The sequence below is a fragment of the Ctenopharyngodon idella genome, chromosome 14, assembly GCF_019924925.1.
Source record: "Ctenopharyngodon idella isolate HZGC_01 chromosome 14, HZGC01, whole genome shotgun sequence".
Taxonomy (NCBI): domain Eukaryota; kingdom Metazoa; phylum Chordata; class Actinopteri; order Cypriniformes; family Xenocyprididae; genus Ctenopharyngodon; species Ctenopharyngodon idella.
This window is the reverse complement of record NC_067233.1, coordinates 14,800,387-14,821,559: the sequence shown is the minus strand read 5'-3', so window position 1 is coordinate 14,821,559 and position 21,173 is coordinate 14,800,387. Positions and strand designations below refer to the sequence as shown.

The 21,173-nt window shown below is 37.5% G+C and overlaps 1 protein-coding gene across 4 annotated transcripts in view; it reads right to left on the bottom strand.

Annotated features, from left to right (window-relative positions):
• Positions 1-21,173, bottom strand: part of atp8a1 (ATPase phospholipid transporting 8A1) — a 148,746-nt gene that overhangs the window by 80,244 nt on the left and 47,329 nt on the right. For 2 of the 4 annotated variants that reach the window (XM_051918399.1, XM_051918397.1), the window contains exons 6-15: positions 21,062-21,102; positions 18,936-19,009; positions 16,755-16,824; positions 16,506-16,633; positions 15,987-16,098; positions 15,738-15,903; positions 10,791-10,918; positions 10,309-10,386; positions 9,005-9,093; positions 826-870 (exon numbers count right to left, since the gene is read on the bottom strand). In XM_051918399.1, the coding sequence (XP_051774359.1) occupies positions 826-870; positions 9,005-9,093; positions 10,309-10,386; positions 10,791-10,918; positions 15,738-15,903; positions 15,987-16,098; positions 16,506-16,633; positions 16,755-16,824; positions 18,936-19,009; positions 21,062-21,102 (931 nt within the window). Of the gene's footprint in view, positions 1-825; positions 871-9,004; positions 9,094-10,308; positions 10,387-10,790; positions 10,919-15,737; positions 15,904-15,986; positions 16,099-16,505; positions 16,634-16,754; positions 16,825-18,935; positions 19,010-19,813; positions 19,888-21,061; positions 21,103-21,173 lie in introns of all 4 variants that reach the window. The other 2 variants (XM_051918398.1, XM_051918400.1) reach the window with 2 other exon arrangements.

Below are 21,173 nucleotides of genomic sequence, written 5' to 3'. Positions count from 1 at the left end.
GATTCACCCAGATAAAGTGATACTACTGGATGACAGTAATGTCCATGTGGGAAGTTACATTTTCAAGCTGGAGCTCCATTTATATTTTATTAGTGTTGTCTAAAATTAATGTGTCTCGAGTTTGGCTGTTCCAGTTACAAATCATAAAGTATGTCATTACAACGATGGCGCTGAAGCATAATGGTTCAGGACCTGGGTTGCACACAGGTTCTGAGTTCAATCCCATGGTAAACTGACTCATACGTTGGAGACTGGTCACAAATCTACATGAATCACTGTGTTCTTTAGACACACTTAACTGCAGGTTACGCAGGTGGATCGTCCCAACAACTAGAGTAGACTGAAATCTGAAAACTTTTGCTAAATGGTCGAACTCTTGCTATACACAGTACCAGTTACTGTGTGCTATATATTTAGTAAAATTTACACCATAGAAAGAGAGAGACTCATATATAAAGACTTTAGTCTACAGTAAACAAGTCTGTGCTGAGAAATCAAAGACAACCTGCATCTGGTCTCAGTATACAACAGAAAATAACACCTGTTGCTGTTTTAACCATACAGCCAGGCCCAAAACAACAGATCGAAAGAAAGTAATTTGATTAAATCAAACAAGCACAGCACAGAATATCAGACAACAGCTGATTTTTAATTCACATTCATGAATCTGTCTTCACATTAATTTAGGGTCACACCGTGCAATCAAATTCCAATAAACACAACCACATCACAAGAAAAGGGCTCAAACCACATTTCTCACAAGGCGACACGGCAAAAACACATCACAGAAGCATAAAACAAACAGCCAATGGTGTTGGTCCTTACCAGTCCTCCTCCGCAAAACTACCATCCTCAACTTCAGCTGCATGACTGTTGGGTGGAGTGAAGAGAGTTACAAACAGAACAGAACCGAAATGACCACACCTGCATGTCTGCCAGTGCAATAAATCAGATATATAGAAATGGGTTTAAGAGAATATTTTTACATACTTTGAATAGAAAGCAGTGACAATTTATCTTTTTTTATATATATATATTTATGCTTTAAATAATAAATATTTAACATGAACAGATGCATCTCAATAAATCCAAAAACTTATTTCTGCAGAGGCAAACACGTTAATCAAAGTTAGACCAAAGAAAATAAAAGGGATTTTTTGAGCGATACAAAATCGCTGATCTAAAATAAGCAATTAATAATATATTCACTGCAAGGCAACACTCTTGAATATTTATCCATATTAATTATCTAACAAAGTATCAGATTTAATGCAACAGACCTCACACAGGAATTTGAAGGGTAAGGAAGGATGACAAACTAATAAACAGCATAATTACAGCAAATTAAAGAGTACAAATCTAAGGTAAGACAAATAATAACTGTAGGTGAATGCTGGAATGGCTACATTGTCTACTATATAGAAAGGCTAGTAAGACAAGCCAATGCTAGTAGACGGGCAGTGGATGAATTGCTGGCTGCTAAACTGTATCTGCTGGGATAGGGAGGCACAGCCACTGCTGCCGGCTTGACAGCAGCAAATTATTCTCGCATCTTTGCTCAGGTCAACAGATTCGGGCGTTGAGGGCTTTGTTAATTGTAATACGAGTGGACATTGGCCTGACCATGTGTTTAAGGACCAGACACTGGTGAGGGAAAAAGTTAGAATGAGCAGAGTGAGTATTATGGCACAAAGGGAGAATAGCACACTAGGGAAACAAAAAAAGCAATAAATGGAGTTTTTTTTTGTATAGTGTTTTGAGTGTTTTGAAAGAGCAATGTGCACATGACAACAATAACAAATAAGTGGCACATGGTATTATGTGTGTCAACCATAGTACGTAGATTTATGGACATGTACCATGCCAAGTTATTCTGTGAAGTCCCCTTTACATGGTCAATGAATACAGAAATCATTCATTACCATGGTTTACATCAAAGTACTTCGGTATTCGGGTACATCTGATACAGGCACTTTATCAGGGTGCAGCCATAGTACGTTTTGAAAGAAGTTTGTCATGAATGTAGGAATATATATCTTAAGAAAATATTTGGAAGGAAGCAAAAGCAAAGTAAAAGTACACAAAAAAGAAGAAATTAAAAAAAAAAAAAGAAAAAGGAAAAAAAACAGAAAATTGAAAAAGCATTACATTTGACTATTGCTTCATGCGGCATATTTCAACCCAAATTATGACTTGAGAGAGAAACTACAAAAACAAAAGGCAGGTTGACTGGCCATGCACATATCTGACTCTGTACCATCAGCCTCAGGGGGAAGAGAATTGTTTAGTACACTGAAACAGAAGAACTGCATTTCAGCAGGGGGGAACAGTGCATTTACACTAATATAGGCCAACACAAGTCCTGCAGGTATTAGACTCGACGACTTCTTCAGCATCCAAACAAAACAGATTTCTGCAGACGGGTGGGACTTGGTCTTTTAAAACAAACATGCTTTAAAAACGACAAATGCTAGCTGTGTCAGACCCTTTGGGTTGTTACTGAGAAAAAGAGCTTTGAGCAACAAGATAAAGAAGAAAAACGCAGTAGGGTACCTGAGAGAATTGCACGAAAGTATCCCTGCAGAACTATACTACCTCAGCTCACTTCAAACAGACACTCTCAAAAGTACTTGTTAAAAAAGTGGTGCAGCCTAGTCGGTAACGGTTATGGGTTATTGAAGGTAATTATTAAAGGTTCTTGCAGGCCTGGATCCAGCCCCATCAGTCAAAAAAACAAAACAAAAACAACAAAACATTGTAATGAATTGAAATCAAAGATGTGAATCAAATTTCTTAATCAACATGAACAAAAATTTGCTGAAAAACCTGTTGTACATATCTATGACATGCCTTGTCTCATCAAATTGATACTTATTTTTTTAGCAAGTAAAAGGCCTTTTAGAATCATTCTAAAAACGTCCCCCTTCAGGTTGTGATACACGTGTCTTTTTGCTGAGAAATCTTGTCTGATTTTTATAAAGTAAACATAAGAATAAGTTATACAGTATACTGTTAGTAATATTCCAAGATGAATAGACATTGGACTGAAGCAACTGAAAGTTTACTGATTATCAACTTGAATAATTTTTTTGAAAAATGTTAAATGTTAAAATCTAAGTATAAAATATAATACATTGGGCTTCTGAGGAACGTTTATTTGTAGCATTGCATTATATGTTTTGCCCTCCACAATAAAAACTACAGTGCTTAGATCATAAAACTTAGCATTTAAATATCATCTTAAGACATATTAGGGAGATATAGAGTAACAACTGATATTTATTTGAATTTTATGTAAGCAGGCTGCTATAAAGGTCTCATTGACTAAATATAAGCAACTGGACCAAATTGCATCTTTTTGCTCAGTTTGGACCTCTGATTAAATTTGAGGTGTTCATTTTCCTCCATGAGTATGATCTTTATATCCTCCTATATCATACTATGTGAGCCACAAAAGTATCAAATATGATAGTCAAAAAACAAATGCAAACTTTTTATTTCTTTTTTAGATTGTCTATATATTATAAACATAGCTGTTCCATTAAAAAAAAATAGATCTGACTTTTATTTTATAAATATCAGGCTCTACAGGATAAATTAACTGAAATAAAGAAAATGTTGAAATTACTGCAGCATTTCAAAAATACTCCAACTCTGGTTCAAACCACAAGTTGCTCCAAAAATGTGTTTCTACAAGTGTTTGCTAAATAACTATACTTGGCAATTTAGTACAACAGTATAAAAATAGTATATATTTTGTTTTGCTTATTCTGATAATATGGATTCAGACCCCCACCTACCACCTGACCTAAATGGGCAATGTTTATCAGATTCCACGTTCGTTAGTTTTGTACCATGTGCACAGATGAGATCATGTCTAACCCGAGAGACATTTGGGGGTGGGGTGAGTACAGCTGGACATTTACACACAATAATTCACAAACAAGGAACAAAAGAGGCGAAAGCAGCACTCCTGCCCTATTTACTGCACCATATAATAATCTTGTTTGTCAATCATTCTTCTACCTGAGACTACATTCTAAGCTCTCCTGCAATGGTTTCTTCTTAAATCACTGGAATACAATGATGCTATTAGGTAATATGCCAAGCTAGATCCAGGCCCCACACGTTAATGTGTTTTTAACAAGTTGCAATGGAGATGGGGCCAGACCCTGATGTATGCCTATAAATAAGCTGAGAGAAAAGACTAACATGACTAACAAGAATAACATTAGTAGTTGGCAAAGAAAAGGAAGTGCAAATTATCCCAAAAAAGACTGCCCAGCTTTACAACCCAACCACAGTTATGACAGGTCCAAAAGCAAAAGAAAAAAGAAAAAAATGATATCAGATACAAGTAATTTCATCTAGTGCTGAGGGCTAAGGAGCACTTTGGCCATCATGTCTCCATGAAATCTCATCAAATTAATTAACATCTTCAGCCAAAGGGATTTCCTCATTAATTACTGTTCTACTTAATTAGCTGTGCAATGTAACATAAGTCATGGGGGGATGGGTCGAGGGGGAACAAAACACATCACACCCTTTTGTGACAATGTCAAATCTTTGTTTTACATGAGACACATGGCTAATAATGTCTGAAGACTACGAGGACAGAAAACGGTCCAATGTTTTTCAACCTCTTGGTCTACATGTGTCACAGGCAGACCAAACCTTTGATTACTAAATTGACAAGATTGGTAAGAGTATTAATGAACATAATGAAGACATAAAATGATATGCTGGTGTCTTCAGCGTAGTCACTGTGGATTTAGGAGATGCCTTGAGTTTTATTTGGGTCAATGGAAAGAGTTTTAAATGAAGACATGTGAAAAAAATCTGAGAAATTCAAGAAATTCAACTCGGACATCAACACAAAAGAGACATATAAAAGACAAGTTCTAGGTGGAAAGACGTCAGCTCGTCTCAGCATTAACACCAGAACTCCAGCATGTTACACTAGCAGCATGTTGGTTTTTCCAGTCCGACAAACATGTCAAGTCAAAAATCTAGGCTACATTTCACATCAAACTCTTCCTTTGGGCTTGCACCATGTTTCTCCACTCACTGCAAGAAAAGATGTCACGCTTCAAAAACATCAATGACTTGGTGCGGTGGCTGTACTCACTCAGACGCCCAGCAAGAGGAGATGTGGAGAGGGTGGGGGAAGAGGAGGATGGATGCATCATCAAACAGGACAAAGTTTATTTGAAGCTGATAAAAGATTGCATCAATATTCATGAGGTGGAGAAGGACTCACTTCAGAAATACAGCCCAGTTTGCAAACATCAAAGCTGTGAACATACTTATGAGAGATTAAATGGCTACCATGCTGACTTTACCAATGGATAAGCAGAAGGATCCCTCTATGTAGACAAAAAATATCAAGAAGAACGGCGTCAGGAATGACGTTGCTTAGGAGGCCTCAGCTTTGTAATTTAGCCTGGTGCAAATGTCAAGGCTGTAGGATTAGAGGGGGAATGTATGAGCTTCATATTATACGACCTTGCTTTGATTTGCTGGATATATTCTCTGTGGTGAAGTGTCAGGGTCTGGAATAAATAACACTAAATAAACATGACCTTGACCTTCATCCCCATCCTTGTCATCTGAATTCAGCTTAAACTTAACATACAGATTCCATTCATACATAATTTGTACACTACTGTTGAAAAGTTTGGGGTCAGTAAGACTTTTTTTTTTTTTTTTTTTTTTAAATCAAATGAACGCATCCTTGCTGATTAGTCAAAAAAAAACACAATACATTTATAATGTCAAATCCTGAAAAAAAAAAAAAAGTATCAGTATCGACAAAAATATCAAACAGCCAAACTGTTTTCAACACTAATAATAAGAAATGATTCTTGAGCACCTAATCAGTATATTTAAAGGATTTCTGAAGGATCATATGACAACGAAGATTGGAATAAAGGCCGCCGAAAATGTAGTTTTGCCATCCCAGGAATAAATTACATTTTAAAATAGAAAACGGTTATTTTCAATTTTAAATATTTTTGACAATATTACTGATTTTACAGTATTTTTATCAGACAAATGCAGCTTTGTTGAGCAGAAGTCTTCTTTCCAAAACAATAAAAAAAAAAAAAAAAATCATACAGACAGCAAACTTTTGAACTACTGTACATAAAGTATAAAATGGCTGTTAAAAGCATCATAAAGTCTATTAGTGATGACATCAATGTAATGTAATGTAATATTTGCATAATAAATTGCGATTTTTATTTCTTTGTGTGTTGATTCATGCACAGCTCACAGAAAACAAGACCGGAAACACAAGCTCGCCACATATTTTTCTGTGCACCAAAGGTCAAGTTTGGAAAATTGTAACCTGTGAATTAACACAGGTGAAGACTTTAGATCAAGAGAGTGATCAAACATCACAGACTGACCTCTTGAATCATTATAAAGAAAATAAACTCCAAGTGTGACCGTGCCTGAGGTGAGTGTAATACAGCATTTAATAAAGTAAACCCTAAAAAAAAAAAAAAAAAAAAAAACTAACCAAATATCTAAAAAATCTTTTGCTGCCTTGGAAGCACTAGCACTGGAAATGCATGTCTATCTCAACATTATGAATGTGATATTTTTCAGTAAGTGTCTTCAAGTGTCACAATGTAACTGCCTCTTGAATCTCCTCATCTCAGAAGAGTTTTAATTGAGTTAATAAGATTAATGCTGCTCCGAATGCTGGAGCACAGATCATTCAGATCCAGCTCTGATACTGCTGTCATGTGCTTTATTCTCTGAATCCAGAACATAAAGAGGCAACATTAAAGGGGACCTATTATGCCCCATTTTACAAGATGTAAAATAAGTCTCTGATGTCCTCAGAGAGTGCATGTGAAGTTTTAGCTCAAAATACCCCATAGATAATTTTTTATAGCATGTTAAAATGGACACTTTTTGGGGTGAGCAAAAATGCGCCATTTTTGTGTGTGTTCCTTTAAATGCAAATGAGCTGGTGCTCCTGGCCCCCTTTCAAGTAGAGTGCAGAGCTTCAAGAGCTCATGCTCCGGCATACCAGCAACAACAAAACAGGACAATCTCAGGCACTACAAATGTCAGAAACTGTCAGTAGCGTTGTTCAGCCTTATATGTTTCAGAATCAAACTTTGTCAAAATCCAGCATTGAAGAGACCTTAGTTTGTGAAGCAGTCTGGCGCAAACGTATAAGACTATTTTCTTTGGGACAATTCCTTCGAAAATGAAATTTACCCATGATGTCTTCAGATGGTGGGAGTCTATGGAGACTCTTATGTGCATTGGTACTAGGGTTGGGCGATATGGCTGAAAACTGTATCACGATATCAGTGTTTCATATCGGTCGATATTGATAATTATTGATATTTTTTCTGACCCATTTAAAATAAGGACCAGGAGAAAAATATATTACATTTAAACATTTTTATTTTAAACTTAACCTTCCTCTGATCATAATCCCCTCAGTTATTAAGACAGAAATGTCAACAACCATGGAAAACTCAAATAATTAAAATGTTGTGCGGTGTTGCAGCTACAGATGTTGTTGGTTGAATACAGCTGTGCTCCAAAGGGTGAGCGCGGCTAAGGTGGTACATCAAGTTCGTGGTATTACCAGTCTTGGCGTGGACGACGGTCTTGCATAATTTGCAGACGACATTGGTCTGACTACGGTCAGACTTATAATATCCAAAAAACTGCCATACTGGCGAGCTGACTTTTCCTCTTTTATTTACAATTTCCTCGCTCGCTGCGGCACTCATTTTCTGCTTATCAGTTGCCGGTTACTGAAGAGGAATCCAGCAGACCAGCACGAGACAACGATATGGCGCAACCATACATGATACTGTTACATGATTGGCTGTTAGCGTGTCACTCCCTACGTTGCTAGGTTACCAGAGAGCGAGTGCCTTTGTTAATGCAACCAAACTTGCTTCGCAACCTCTGTTTTCTTCCGACGAAGAATAAAAAAAAATATTGAACGTTTTATCGAAACGTTTTATCTTTGGCGCAGACATTGTACAAGTACAGCTGCTACAGCGAGGATACAGAAATGGCAGACTCTGTGCTTCTCACTCAGGGCTGTGTCTATGCTAATAGTTCAGATCGTCACCGGCTGTGGGCGGGGATGCCGTCATCGTAGGGGGGGAATCTGAATCAGCTCATTTGAAGAGACTGCTTTTGATTTATGGGAATTATAAAAAAAAAAATTAAAAAAAAAAAATTAAAAAAAAAAAATTAAAAAAAGTGAGTGAGTGGATTTTTACCATTATAGCCTGGTTGTTCTCACACACTGGGGACACATGGGTGTTCAAACACCTTATAAAAGTGAATTTTGCATAATAGGTCCCATTTAAGTATGAATGTGAATATAAGGTTGTATTTTGTGATGGCTGGAGTGTCTGAGACAGGATCTAGAATCCTTGTGCATGTAAACAACCAATAATCTCAGTGCCGTGGCCCTGACGTGACCTCGCCCTATATGCCTCATCTTTCATAAACTGCTTACCATAAACATCACTGTCGTCATAAAAATCTGGTGAGAAGGAAAAACACAGATATGGAAGAGAGCTATGCCATCTCATTGTCTCATCTGCCACATGCCGTGCATGCTGATGAACATTTCTTCAAAAACACACACATAGTATCAGCTGCAGCACAATGAAAATCTCATCTTTCACAACACTTTAGGCTTATAAAAACAACTGTGTAAAACCTCACAAAATGTTCTACAGTACATATAGTTTTAGAACAGACATATACAGGCATGCCCCATAAAACATCCTAAGTTAGACAAATAGGCAACCTGAAACGCTGTGTTCCTATCTAAGCATGTAAAAAAAAGGAAGAAAATCAGCGAGTCCCCTTCTCTGATATTTATAGAATCGCTCTGGCTGTGCAGGGAAGCATCGAGGCAGCTGCTAACAAGGGAGCTGAGGACAAGACAGCTAGAGCCAGATGTACACTCTACTGATTATGAAAGCAATGTGAAACAGAGCCTTACCCATAGGCCACGCCTGCAATTGTGCACTTCTTAAACTGCATGACGTTGCAGGTCAGGGTGCCTGTCTTGTCCGAAAAGATGTACTTCACCTGGTTTTAGGAAAGAGGGAGCAATAAACTACAGTAAATTAAGTAAAAGTAAGCAGACTTAAAGTAAATAATTTCAACCCATTTTACTTCCAAATGAAACAAAAAAGCAAGGAACAGCATTTAAAGGTGGGGTACAGTTGATTATACAGTTGAGTAAATTATTTTGTTTGAATAAAATGCAAAAGAACTAAACTAATTATTTTAAATGCTATAAGTGAAGAGTTTTTAAAGAATAACTTTGAGTGTTAGATGACAGCAAAGGTAATCTAAAGATAAAAATGGGGGAATCTAATGCGTCCTTGCTGAATAAAAGTATTAAAGGGTTAGTTCACCCAAAAATGAAAATTCTGTCATTACTTACTCACCCTCATGTCATTCTACACCCGTAAGACCTTCATTCGTCTTCGGAACACAAATTAAGATATTTTTGATGAAATCCGATGGCTCAGTGAGGCCTGCATTGAGAGCAAAGCCACTGAACCTCTCAAGGTCCATAAAGGTACTAAAAACATATTTAAAACAGTTCATGTGAGTACAGTGGTTCTACCTTAATATTATAAAGCGTCGAGAATACTTTTTGTGCACCAAAAAACAAAATAACGACTTTTCAACAATATCTAGTGATGGGGGATTTCAAAACGCTGCTTTGGAGCTTTACGAATCGAATCAGTGGTTCGGAGCGCCAAAGTCACGTGATTTCAGCAGTTTAGCCGTTTGATAGGAGATCACTAATTTGAAACAAAAGATTTGTAAAGCTCAGAGCCAGTGTTTTGAAATTGGCCATCACGAGATATTCTTGAAAAGTTATTATTTTGTTTTTTGGTGCACAAAAAGTATTCTCATCACTTTATAATATTAAGGTAGAACCACTGTACTCACATTAATTTAGTCACCTTTATGGATCTTGAGAGGTTCGGTGGCTTTGCTCTCAATAGAGGCCTCACTGAGCCATTGGATTTCATCAAAAATATCTTAATATGTGGTCCGAAGATGAACAAAGGTCTTACGGGTGTGGAACATCATGAGGGTGAGTAATAAATTACTTTATTTTTATTTTTGGGTGAACTAACCCTTTAATTTCGCCTTTTGAATATAATGTATATCATGCATTATTGCAAGTGATTTTGCAAATGCAAATCAAATCCAAATTTTACTTTCATTTTTAATTTTCATTAATCTCTTTTGTTTATTTCTGAAGTTGAGGATGTGCAATACCTGTCCCAACTCCTCATTCAGGTTTGATGTCCGGGCCATAGCTGGTGTGTTGGTGGCTTCATACAGCATGTCAGTGTCCTAAAATACAGCGTATCACCAAGCAGAATTAATAATCACAACCATTTTTTTTTTCATTAATACCTTGCCATCTGGACTCCAAAATTTGACTGTACCACTTTAAAATGATCTTGTCATACTCTGTCGCTCAAAGCAAGAGATATGAAACCTCCGCTCAAAAGTCTTGCCATTCAGGGGGAACTCACAAAACTCCACTGCATCTAAAAAGAGTGTCTGTGTGCTTTAAACGCCCTGCCCCAAATCCAATTTTGGCATCTTCATATGGGTTATTTTAATAAAGCTCCACTTTCGTTTTGGGCTGTGAAGTTTTCTGGGATTGGCCCTGGAGGTTTAGACAGACTGCATTTCAAAGACAGCAGATTCATCAAGCAAGAACAGCTCCCGCGGCTCAGCCTTACACTCACCCAGTTGATGAAGAAAGCCTGGACGAACTTGATGACCTCTAGAGTCACCAGAAGACTGATGGGAATCAGGTTGTTGAAGAGGATGATGAAGGTGAGGAAGTTCAGGCCAAAATTAGCCGCTCCACCATCTGGAAAAAGAAGAGTGAGGGAAGGAAGAGGAGAGAGTGGAAGTAAGGTGACAGACAGTCTTCTGAGCAATGAAAGGCGTGATGGGATGGGGTGGATTAGGGAAGGATGATGGAAGGACAATAATGCCACAAGCTCATTTTTGCAACGTTTCCACAATGCTCCACTAGTGTTGTGCGAGCGTTGTGCAAACACTATAATTTGAGCTAATACAACTCTTCCACCCAATATCTCCGATAAGCCTCTAACCTACAAATTTACATTCATTACTCCAATTAGGTCTCCATTAATTAGTAGCTAAACTGAGACTCGAGTCTTTGACGTCATCGCAGAAGCCTTGGCAATATGGGCAAAATTCAAAGCAACACATTATCCCACAATGCACTGGGGTGGGTGATCATGATTTCTGATCTTAAACATAAATTTAACAAAGAGAGCAGCACACAGAGAAAGAAAAGTGTAATAATAAAAAACAAGACCACAGACACAAGACAGCTCAGACAGTTAAAGTCAACATGAAACAACATTCACAACCCATTTTACTTCTTGTATCATATGTCCAAAGTGAAGCAGGATATTCAACGAAAGAAATACATTAAATTACTGCATTAACTATTAGCAAGATCTAAAAAAAAACAAAAAAAAAACAAAAACAAACAAACAAACCACCATTACCTATAACAGTAGCCAAAAACAAAACTGAAAGTCTAACTCACTATACTGTTCAAATGACTGGGGTCAGTACTAAAGTATTCTTTAAATACTTCTATTCAACAAGGATGCACTTTTACACTGTTACAAATGTTTTCTATTTCAAACAAATGCTGTCCTTTCTATTCAAAGAGTCCTGAAAAATATGCATCGTTTCCACAGAAATATCAGGCAGCACAATTGTTTTGTATTGATAGTATTAAACGTTTCTTGAGCACCAAATCAGCATATTAGACTGATTTCTGAAGGATTATGTGACACTGAAGACTGGAGTAATGATGCTGAAAATTCAGCTTTGACATCACAGGGATAATACATTAAATAAAATATATTAAAACAGAAAACTATAATATTTCACAAAATTACAGTTTTTCCAATCAAATAAATGCATCCTTGATGAGCAAAAGAGACTTCTTTTAAAATCATTACCAAAATGTCTAAGATTTTTTTTTTTTTTTTTTTTTTTTAGTGTACCCATAAAATACATTTTTGGCTATTGCTTAACATTAACCACTGATGAAATGTCGAGACCAACGTGTTAAGGAAGTAAATGGGTTTAATTTTGATTTCATGTTGACTTTAAGTATTAATAAAAAGCTTTACCTGGGGAGGGGGGGGTTCCGCAGAATGCAAAAAAATGCTCTTTCTGAGCAGTTAGGAGAGGGAGTGCTTTCCCATACAGAATCATTGAACTAAAGAGGCTGGGCAATCATACAACTGCTATTGGAACTGACTCACAGAGAAAGGAAGAGGATTTGGCTAGTGGTGGGAAGGAAGACAATCAGTTTGGATGTTTCAATGTAAAGGAGCGGGACTCAGTCCAAAGTACCTTCCCACAATATGGAGCCGAACAGAGAGATGTGACATTTAGAAATATTTCAATAATTTGGAAGGTCTGAAATGGTCTCTCGTCAGTTGAAGAAGACCTTTCCGGTTGGTAGATTTTTGCTGCATTGGAAATGTACTACTAAGAGTACTAAGCACTACTAAAGAGTACGTAATAATTTCAAACTAATTTCTTGACTGTGGAATAGTCTTATTAAGAATTAAGACTCTTCTAGTCCTGTTAATTATTGTGATGCTGCTTTGAAACAATTTCTATGTATAAACTACAAAAAAATAATAATGTTGAATTGACTTGAAGGTACAAAAAACTACACCAACAAACACCAATCTCTGTATTCAATATCAGTGCAACAAAGACTACAGTACACAAGTCTACCTCTAATCGTTAATCTTTACCAATCTGCACGTTCACAGCAGCATTCTGAAGCAGTGGAAGACGCAGCACCCATCTCTCTAAGCTACTGCAGGTCAAGTGACATCAGTGCAGCAAGGAGTCGCGCTGTGGGGTCAGCAATTCTCAAGACAACGTCAGCATTTGTGCGGTACAAAATCTGCTACCTGTTATATCATGGTCAGGAGTTCAACATGGGTGCTGTTGTTGCAGGTGGCATAACAAACGACTGCAGCTCAAGTGCTCCGGAGCCCCACCTGCATAGAGCCATGTGAGCTGTTTGGATACTTACTGGGACAGAAGCCAAAGCCAAAATATCACAGGTTCAAAGTCAAATGAATTATTTATGAAGAATAATTAATCATCAGCTTGAAGTGTGTGATGCTTAGATTCATGAGTGGAAGGTGTGTATTCGTTGCCCTCTGTTTACGCCTGCTAACCCAATCTGGAAAACTTAAAGCACAGCTTCTGCACTGTTTTCAACTCTGGGGATGAATACTATCCTGATGTCCAGCAGAACAAAACCAAATAGATCCAATCATGCCCAAGAGGTCAAGAGTTGGCTGGTTAGAGTGACCAAGTTAGTTTGCAGATCTTTTAACTACACCATTTGGCATTTTTCTCCATTGATGGCCATCCAAAAGAAGTCAGTATTCTGACTAAAAGATTTCAAATTTCCTACTTGTGCAACTACCACTGAAATGAATAGCAATGCTAAATAGATACACTACCACTCAAAAGTTTGGGGTTGGTAAGATTTTTAAAGGGGACCTATTATGCCCCTTTTCATAAGATGTAATATAAGTCTCTGATGTCCCCAGAATGTGTCTGTGAAGTTTCAGCTCAAAATACCCCACAGATCATTTATTATAGCTTGTCAAATTTGGCCCTATTTTAGTGTGAGCAAAAACACGCTGTTTTAGTGTGTGTCCCTATAAATGCAAATGAGCTGCTGCTCCCGGCCCCCTTTCCAGAAGAGGGCAGGGCTTTAACAGCTCGTGCTTCGGTTGCTCAACAACAAAACTGGAGAATCTCATGCAGCCAGTATTTTCAGGATTCTTTAATAAATATAAAAGTTCAAAAGAACAGCACTTATTTCAAAAAGAAATCTTTTGTAACATTTTTTTTTTTTTTTTTTTACTATTTAATGCAGCCTTGCTGAATAAATATTGATATTAAATTTTTTTTTTTTTTTTGAATGGTAGTGTAGTTCCCTCCAGGTATTATGACCTCATAATATATCTATAATCATAATATATATCTATATATCACCATATACCTCATATATGATCATACCTTTAACTAAAGAACAGGAAGTGTCCTTGGTTTTTTTTTTTTTTTTTTTTTTTTAAATGGTAAATATGACCAGCAATAGCATGTAAACGACAAATCAATGCCACCTCGCGCTTTTACGGCTCCACTAGGAAGGCAAACAACAAACAAAGAAGACTGAGTCCCCCTCCTTTAGAGGAATAATCAATTTCATGATGGATACCTGCTTTATGACCTCACTGTTACCTCACATGACGCCCAACATCATTGTTATTTCCTTTCCAAATGATTGCGGTGGGTGTGAATGATTACAGATGGAACCCAGCATTCACGGTGGTGCATCTCAGCATTTGACAACATTTTCCAAGAACTCACAGAGCATAACAAGTAGGGAACCGTGTAGGTCATAAAACAAGATGCGATCGATTTGGACACAAACAGCCCCTCCTATTTAAATCAAGAGTAATGATGGTGGTGACATGTTAATCAATTTGCAAGTGGCTCTTGCCGCAAATTTAACTGATTTTCGCCTGTCGTTGGTGCGCAAAATTGTATATTTTTCTCTTTTTCAATTACCTGCACTGCTCGAGGCAAACAACAGATGTGTTCCCATCACAGTTCATTAAAAATTAATGGCAGTGTTGTATTTCTTAATAACGTAACTTTACAATCCAAACATTAAGCCTATTAGCATGGACTTGCTCATCTCCTCCAGAGCTGAGCATTTTCAGCCTCGTCTGTCAGCACCGGTAAAACAAACACAGCAGAATGAGTAGGAAGAGGAGGAGGTGGGTAAGAGGAAAAGGGGGGCATTTAGAAAATGTCACGGTTTGACCTCCAGGGTCTTCTGCTTCTACACGGGAATACATTTCAAACTCTTGCTCTGACAGGGCCCGTGGGTAACTTGCTCCTCTCCACGTGTGTTTCTTTGGGTCCGAGGCTTACTGTCATACTTCATTAGTTAGGCACGAGCGAAAGGGCTCTGGCGTGGCTGAAGCCAGAGCTTGCGAAGTGTTTAACGTGTCACCAAAATAAAGGAAGGGGAGGCACGTTTTTGACATCAGGCATTAAGAGGGTCTACGAAGTGTAGAGCTGGAGGGGAAAAACCTATCATTGGATTCCTGGTGTGTGTGCAGTCCTCTGCAATTACCCTCTCAAAGTAGGGCAACCATATAAGTGGCTTCGGTAGCTTAGCAAAAGCTGAGCTTCAGTTAGGGGTTAGTAAGGAGGGGTCATTCACAGATGGCCAAGGGTTTTAAATGGTTGTTACCTGGAGCTGTTAAGAAAATGACAACAACAAAGAAACAAAAAACACAAACCAAATAGAATGTTAGAAAGGAAGCTGATAACAAAACGAACGAAAAAAAGTAGTACAGCAGCGTTTGTGATATTCAACCATTTATACATTCACATGTCTATGCATATTAGAACTAAAAGGGAAAGATTTTCCTTTCCCTTTTTATTGACAAATATTCACATATGCAATGCATATTTGTTTACATAGAGGGAAGACAAAAATTATTGACAATAAAAAAAATGAAAGCACACATAGACGCGCAAGCGGTCTAGCATGACAGAAGGAAGGGGGGTCTGGTTCTTACAGTTGAGATCCATGTACCAGGCGTCATTGCCGTACTGATACTTCCAGATGGTCTGGCCAATGGAGCAAACCAATGAGATGGCCAAGAGACAGCCGAAAAGCACGAGGATCTGAAAGTTGGTGATGCGCTCCACATTGGAAAGCTTCAGAGGGGGGCGTGTGGAGTTCTGGAGGACACAAATCATCATGGTTTCTCAGATTAAAGCTGGATTTGGGATATGACTAAAGTGGACTGAAGTGGACCACTCACCTGCATGAGTTTGGTGTCATGTCCTGTGTAGACTACGATACCGTGCACCCACTGTGTGTTCCTGAGTTGAGCTCCTCGCAGCAAGATCTGATCAGGACCCAGTGGCACAGTGCTAAATACGGAGCAAACACGACAATTTGACTATGTCACCATTTCACAACTTCAAACAATGAATCCCACCTAAAAAATTAAGTGTAACAGAAGGAGAATGTAATGTTTGATACAAATAACTGCACCGAGGGAGGTTTAAAGAAAACACAACAATTTGAGATTGTATGAAGTACAGCTTTGTTCCTCTCTAGATATCAATACACTATTAAACCTGCCTTAAAGTATCAGGGAGACATTTTAATTCTTCAATTCAATCGAAACCATTCTGTTGAAATTAACGGTCTCATGCTCGTCAATATTTCAGACTAATGAAAAACAAGGCTGAAGTCAGCCTCAACATTTCTGTCATAACTTCTTTCAACTTTCTATTCTTTCTTTCAACTCGAGCCAAGTTTTGTCTTCTCTTACCTGTGTCCATCCAGACGAATATTGCCAACAAACTCATAAAGGTGTCTGTTGGGACTCTCACATTCCATCCGTCCGGATAGACGCATCAGACTGTCAATGTCCTTAATCTCAGCAGTGATCTGCAGACCCTGAGTATAACGAAAAACACCATATTTACACAAAAAGTAATACAATTCACACTGATAAACTATTAGCTGAATTGTAGAGCATCAACAGCAAGTATAACATGAAGAGAAAGCAAAAATTCACCTGTCTGATCTTGAGATTTGTTTCTCCATCCAGATTTGAGGTCTCAATGTAACACATTCCTTGAGGTTCACTAGGATAAACAACACAATTATGGAAAAAAAAACAAAAAAACAACACTTTAAAATATCACGTTTATATATGCATATATCACGTTTATATTATTATTGCTAACAGTGATTGTAAATTAATTGCCTAAATTATTACATTATTAGCTAACGGCATTCTCCAAATTGTAATGTTGACATGCATTCTCTGTAAAGCTGCTTTGAAACGATATGTATTGTGAAAAGTGCTATACAAATAAATGTGAATTGAATTGAATTGAATTGAATATGGCTCGACCAGAAGAATGTTTTGCAGTTTACTGAAATATCTAATAAATACTAATATAAACTTACACACTACCGTTACAGTTATTTTGAGTTGTAATACTAATACTTTAAATCAAATAAATGCAGCCTTGGTGAATGGTAGTGTATCTTAAAAATAGCATAGCCTAGGTACATTTAAAAAATATCAAAATATAATATAAAACAACTACATGACACTGGCCAAAAAATATGTAACTACATCAAATGTAATATATAATTAATAATAACTAAAGAAAGTTGGTTCACATCATACAAAACCAAACAGCTAAATGAAGCCCCATAAATCAAAGATGCTTTGTTTTCAAGAGCTAGTAATTTTCAGTTAATATTGAATGGAAGGAAAATCCACTGGACAGCATATTTACCCCAAACTGCATAAAGCATTTTAGTACTTGGACTGAAAATGAAAATATATTGCTCTGATGGGACACCCTTAAATCTTTCATTTTGCACTGATTATGAAACTTTCAGTCGATGCATCTTTGTTTATGGCCATGCATTCTGCTGTTCTTATTTTTAGTGACATTCTCCACATGCAACAAAGGAAAGATGCAGCACGCCAGACAAATGAACATTCAGCGTTAATACTGAGAAGAGCAAAAGCAGGATAGCGAGTACACAGGGCCAAAGCTGTTACATATCTCTCCTTCAATAAACAATAGCAGGCTTGAACAGGAAAGATGGTCCCTGTACTTCAAGTTATTAGAAAGGTATGCTCTGCTTTGGGTCTATACAAATCAAAAATTGATGTCAGTACTCATTTCTTCTGTATTTGCATTTAGTTGTCACAAAAATTTAACAAGTCCCCACTAAAACGGCATGTTTATCTGAATGAAAGAACATTAAGAAATATCTCATAGATTCTGTGTATAAACAATGCAAGTTACTATAAAGGTAAATCACAATACTGTACATTGTGGTGATGTGACCGCATGCAGGGAGTCACATCGGAGTCAGAGCTCCTGCTGAAGCCATGCATTGTGCAAACAGCTGTGACATTTACAGTCATTCAATGGGTCTTTTCTCCAGCTGTGTTAGAGAAGAGCTTTGTTTTTTCTTGTGTGCACAGGCTAAAGCATCTCCAGCACAAAGCAAAGGTCTGTAATACACATCTTTCTAGTTAAAGGAAAGGGCTTCATCAGAATTTTCTGTTGGGAGTTGAACAGAGTTGTCCTCTGAGAAATTTATGCCCAGTCAACTAGTTTTTAGTGCTTGAATTTAAGAATCTTATGCCTAACAGTGGTGAGTTTACTGAGTCGTGATATTCTAAATAGGTAATTTTATTGCACAATTATTTTTAATAGCATCATCATTGACTTAAACCCCAACAGCAAAAACAGCATTGGAGTTAGTAAATTCAATTCATTTTCATGAATCAATTCACTGAATCAGTTTCAAAAGCTTCATTTTCTTCCCCCATTAAAATGTTTTAGTAAAAACATATGTAGGTAAACATATTTTTACTATACTAATGTGTATTCCAATGCCATAAAATATTACAGGTTTTTACTCCTAAATATACATCGATATATGTATCAAAAATTGTTTAAAGCCTGTAAAATAATTTTTGAATACAGACAGAAAAATTGATATGACCCAGCGCTAAAACCCAGCAATATCAATCAGAGCATAGCTACAAATAAAAATTGCATAACCAAGAATAACATCAAAAGCTGATGAAAACAAAGCACTAGGCCAAAAAAAAAAAAAAAAAAAACATGGAGAGAGTAAAATATTAAAGTAACAGGTTCTCTCCACCTGTGCACCCCCTTCCCACCCATCCCGCATGCAAACCGGAGCTGTTCCTGACCTGGAGGACAGAAGGATGAGGTCGGCCGGGAGGTGATCTCCATTGGCTGCTCGGACTACCTCCCCTACCGACACCTTAATTTACCCAGCAGCCCCGGCGCAAGGGGAATGACACGAGTGAAGTCGGGAGAAGATTGTTCATCACGTGAGGTGGGAGGGTGACGGGTGGAGATGAGAGGAAGGAAAGGACATAGGATGGATAGAGGAGGAAGAGCACACAGACCAAGACAGGGAAGAGAGACACAAACACACAAATGGTTAATCTTTACAGAGGGAAAACAAAAAACAAAAAACATACAATGTCCACTGCTCAAAACCCATCCGAGCCAAGCTAAACAATCAGTAAAGAGGGGGAAAAAACCGAACACTGTCAGAATGATTTCTTAATCCCAAATTACTGTTATCTGTACTTGATATACATGTCTGAAGACCCTCAAAACTTTGGGACAACTTGAGGCCTGGCTGGCAAATGGATTTTGACAGTGAAGAGGACAATGTTGAACACGTTGAACGTCATCAGGTCAGTATTAACCAATAATCAAACATCCGCAAAAGGAAGTGCTGATTTTGACTTAGAAAAACTCCTCCAAAAATGAAAATTCTGCCATTTTTATTTATTCTAAACCTGTGTGACTTTTGGATTTGGAACAACAGACGGTGAGTAAACAATGGCAGAATCTTCATTTTTTGGGTTGAACTAGTCATTTGTGAATTTCAAATGACATTTGATATTTATAATGTCACTGAATTGATTTACTGTAGGGCCTTATCTCAAGGTTATCTTATTAGCCTGTTAATCATCACTTCCTTTGGGTGTTGAGTGTGAGACAGGGGCATAAGCACAGACAGGGTCCCTTCTGATGACACAGACTCGTCTACCTGGACGACAGCAGTATAGCATCTGCTGGTACGAAATCTTTGCCATTAACTTTAACTATGTCTCCAACCACAACCTGTAAGACACAAACTAGTTATCAATTCAAAAACTTCATATCAAACTAGCAGCCATTGGCAAAAAAACAGAGAAATAATATATTACAGGAGCCAATACATCTGGCTGACACTGGCAAGAAAGATGTATTCATATTTGATTTCATTTAGGAAGTGCTTGGATCCATGAGACTAGCATTAAAAATGAGGCCATTTCATCAATAACATGCTCTGTGATACAAATAAACAATTTGTCTTTTCGGATTTGCATTTTTAATCATCTTATTAGCCATAATCCAGTACAACTGGAGGACGCTGCTTCATAGCTGCCATTTTGATTCAAAGCGGAAAGCTACTTAAATATGCACAAGTTGATACACGATTTATAAGTATATTAAAAATGCATTATTCATTCTGTGCACTGTAATTCAAAAGTGTCACAGTGAAGCTTTATAAAATGATGGGCGACAAGAAGCTCAGCTCCACAAAATTGTTTGAATATTGATGAGAAGACAATAAAAAAAATGAGTTAAAGATTTAATGAGAGCTAAAGCAGAAAGATATTTTACTTCATTGTCCATTCTAGCAGCACTTAGTAGAATTGCAGCTTCAGAAAATAATATACTAAATGAAACAAATGTGAGAAGTCATGGTTGATGACATCACATCCTATTCTGTGAAATTGTGAGGTCATCAGGGAACAAGTTGATACACTCTCGCAGATGTGCACTAATATAGCAAACGGTAATGAGTGCCCAGTCACCAGGCCACTATATCTCCAGCCATTTCCTTTTGCTTTCACCTTATAATTGTGGACTGTGTGTTTCTGTCAAGATAATTAGCTCTGCTCTCTATTAACACATTGAAAAGCTGCTCTGTGTCTGGCTGTATTGTCTGTAGATCTCTATGGCGGCTGCATGTAAGAGGCAGCCTGGTTAGATTCTACTCCTTTGCCTCAAACATAAAGGAGAGAGTTGAGAATCAACAAAAGAAAAAGGAGTGGAGAGGGAAGTTTCCTCTACAGAAAACACCAAAGCATCTGTTTCTGAAACCGAACCTGCTCTGGTTTACACCAGAGGGCATCTTTATATGCAAACTCATCTGATCTCTCACTCTCTTTCTAAGAGTATGTCAACTTGTTTTTATTATGGAATTCAGTGAAGCAGTCGGTATGAGGAACACCATCTGCTGCAGTACCTTCTCCCAATGTACAATCTCCCAAGCGCCGTTCCTCAATACTAAAAGAGAGAGAAAGAGAGAACAATCACCAACAGAAAAGGTAGCATATAAAGTAATATATAAATAAATA